General features: G+C 36.9%; 1 protein-coding gene across 1 annotated transcript; it reads left to right on the top strand.

The window, feature by feature from the left end:
* Window positions 1–1214: 1214 nt before the first annotated feature.
* On the top strand, window positions 1215–2959 carry LOC108192316 (protein WUSCHEL). Its single transcript, XM_017373521.2, has 3 exons — window positions 1215–2100; window positions 2185–2285; window positions 2469–2959. Exons 1-3 carry the CDS (start codon window positions 1632–1634, stop codon window positions 2766–2768), a joined length of 870 nt encoding a protein of 289 aa, XP_017229010.1. The 5' UTR covers window positions 1215–1631; the 3' UTR covers window positions 2769–2959.
* Window positions 2960–3175: the final 216 nt, after the last annotated feature.

Here is a 3175-nt window from a genome sequence, read left to right as displayed (position 1 = left end):
CTATTAAGTACGAAATATTTTGATGTGTTTTGATAATTCATTTTATTTAAAAGAAACTATGTAGATTAATTATATTTAAAAATAAAAATTAATAATCCAATTCAATGTTCGCGTGTGATCCTCAATTATTAGCTTTTGATGTGATAGTCTTTAAGCATTTGCTTGAATTGTTCATCACGTTCCTTCCATTTCTTTACACTTTCTATTCTGAGGTGTCTCATTCAATTCTTTACATTTCAAAACTTACCCAAAATAGTCAATGGGTCCCACCATTTCTTCACTTTTCTTTCTTTTTTCACACTACTTTTACTCCACTATCTTCTTTTAATACATTAAAAATCAATGGGCCCTACCACTTCACCCACAATTCTTTCTCTTTTCCACTAATTTATACATATTTCTTAACCTCCGTGCCCAACCCAAACGATAAGAAACGGGAGGGACGGAGGGAGTAATAGTTAAGAATAATTAGTCTAACCAAGTATATATATGGATGTGAATATATCTTTTGTCCATGCTATGAGGAATTGTTATTTTCACAAGGATCTGAGTCACATGAGCAATACATATCTCCGAGACAGAGAATCAATCCTATACCGTAAACGGTGTTGGTAATAAGTTTTTCTTGTAAATATATACTTTCCATTATTGTATACTGATGATGATGAATTGGCAGTGTAGCTGGTGTGTCCGCCAGACTTGAAATGAATAGCCAATTTTTTAAAACTAAAGGAATAAAGAACATTTGTCATTCATTTATCGATTCATGTCGAATCACGATTTTGTGACATTTATTCTTTGTTTCACAATCTCAATCCCATATCTGTACCCGAATTATCTACATTCACATAATCGACATATATATAGAATTATAGTGACGACATTATATATAATTGTAGAACACCTCACTATACACATAAAATACATATATTGATCACATTTTTCATTAAAATTTTAACTAGTATATCAAAAAACAATTTATCATCATCTACTTCCAAAAAAATCATCAAAAATTAATCATAATATTTTAATTGGTTTTATTGTTAAACCATACTTTTGTCTAGCACAACCGAATCCAAAAATCACAATTTTTATCTAAGTTGTAAGTGTTAATTTATTTGTACATTTTATATATGATTACACAGAATTAATTTATATATATATATATATATATGATCAATTTCAATCTTATCTGCGAAATCTAAATATGAAATTAAATACTTCTTCACAGGACTCCATGTAATGGTCTCTATAAAACAATATATATGGAGGTGCCTTTTAATCCAAGCAAGGTGATACAATCGGTATTGTTTAAAGTCCCCGTTTTGTCCCTCACTTTATAATTATTAGCATCACGTACGAGCAAAAAAAGAAAGAAAAAAAAAAAATGTGTGTGTCAACCTCAATAGTCCTTCTCTCCCAGATATCCTTATGATATCCTTCTCTGCACCTCTCAATCTCACTTGCTTCAATTCCTCTCCCACTCCATGTGCATTAATCCCCTCTTTATATACCCTTCTATCTTCACCACATTCCTCAACCAATCAATCTCTCTCTCTCTCTCTCTCTCTCTCAGTTGCTAATCATCACTTTGTTTCTCTCAAACTCACCAGCCACAAAAATATTCAGTCATGGAAGCTCAGCAGAACAATGTCCATGATCAAGATGGCAACAACAACAACAACATGAAAGCCCCCAGCTTTCTGTGCAGGCAAACCAGCACAAGATGGACACCCACCAGTGATCAGATAAGAATCTTGAAAGAGCTCTACTATAACAATGGAATTAGGTCACCTTCTGCTGATCAGATCCAACGGATCTCGGCTCGTCTCCGGCAGTATGGGAAGATAGAAGGGAAGAATGTGTTCTACTGGTTCCAGAACCACAAAGCCCGCGAACGCCAGAAGAAGAGGTTCACTACTAGCACCGCCAATGATCATTTCATGAATATCTCATCAGCCCCCACAGCAGCACAACCGCCCAGCAGCTTCCACCGAAACATCAACACGCTGAATCCTGGCCACTGGAGATCCACCGAAGATCATTCCATTCTCTACAACACTCCCTACCCTCCCTCTTACATCACTCATCACTCCCCTGGTAAAATAAATACCTAGCTAGCTATTTCATTTTGTCGATTAGGGTTTCGAAGATTCGGTTTGTAACTTGATTTGTGGCGTGCAGGGATGATTCCGTCTTCTTCTCATGCACCGCCGTTTGCTGCAGTTGGTCATCACATGGCAAGCTATGGCTACGGATCCATGGCTATGGAGCAAAGTTTTAGGGTATTTACCTGTTTCCTTTTTGCTAATTGATTACGCACATACACCCGGGAGTTGAACTCCTGACCTCCTGCGAGGGGCGGAAAAACTCAACCACCGCACCAACAATTTGTTGCCGGTATTTACCAGTTTATACATATATATAAACATAGACTGCGTTGTTGTGATCAAACTAACTGCGTGCAGGAATGTTCAATATCACCAAAAGACGAAGACAGCAGTGGAATCTCCAACAACATCTGTCCCTACCCATTTCTTGAGATGATCAACTCAACCCTAGACGAAGAAGAAGACGAGGACGGCGGAGATGAGTCCAGGGAGATGGCCACTCTTCCTCTTTTCCCCATGCATGGCGAGGAGGAGTACAATTTCACATCATCCAGCAGGGGTCACTTCTATGGTGGCTGGTATCCTTCTGATAGCTTTGCTGGTAGTTCAGCCAGGGCTTCCCTCGAGTTGAGCCTCAACTCCGGAGGAACTAGCTAATCTGCCCATCACTATTAATCAAATATGTAAGATATGATTAAGCTACCTACTAATTAAGTGTATGTGTACGGATGGGAGCTACTAATTAAGTATTAGAAATTAACTACCTACTTTTCCTACATCCTGATGTTATAAAAATCGGTGATTAATCTGGAAGGGCTTCGATCAGTCCCACATGTATCATGTTCATGAATGCTAGCTACTTAATTAAACTAGTGTTTTTAATTACATAGACTTAATTGTTATAACTTTGATCTTATATATGTATATACGCACATACATTTCTGTTACTATTATTTGTCACTGAATTTTCCAGGAATTAATTAATGGGTGAGGAATTGATTGTAATTTATGGTCAAGTCATCATGCATGTTACATATAAAGAACAAAAGACAAGGTAATTCCAA

Source organism: Daucus carota, chromosome 4 (genome assembly GCF_001625215.2).
Source record: "Daucus carota subsp. sativus chromosome 4, DH1 v3.0, whole genome shotgun sequence".
NCBI lineage: Eukaryota > Viridiplantae > Streptophyta > Magnoliopsida > Apiales > Apiaceae > Daucus > Daucus carota.
This window is presented reverse-complemented; position numbering and strand designations above follow the sequence as displayed.

What these genes read in the sequence shown, in the direction of transcription:
- LOC108192316 (XM_017373521.2), top strand. Translation starts at nt 1,632, where the DNA reads ATGGAAGCTCAGCAGAACAATGTCCATGATCAAGATGGCAACAACAAC. An exon ending in CATCACTCATCACTCCCCTG is followed by an intron (nt 2,101 to 2,184) that starts GTAAAATAAATA and finishes TGTGGCGTGCAG; the next exon opens with GGATGATTCCGTCTTCTTCT. An exon ending in CTATGGAGCAAAGTTTTAGG is followed by an intron (nt 2,286 to 2,468) that starts GTATTTACCTGT and finishes AACTGCGTGCAG; the next exon opens with GAATGTTCAATATCACCAAA.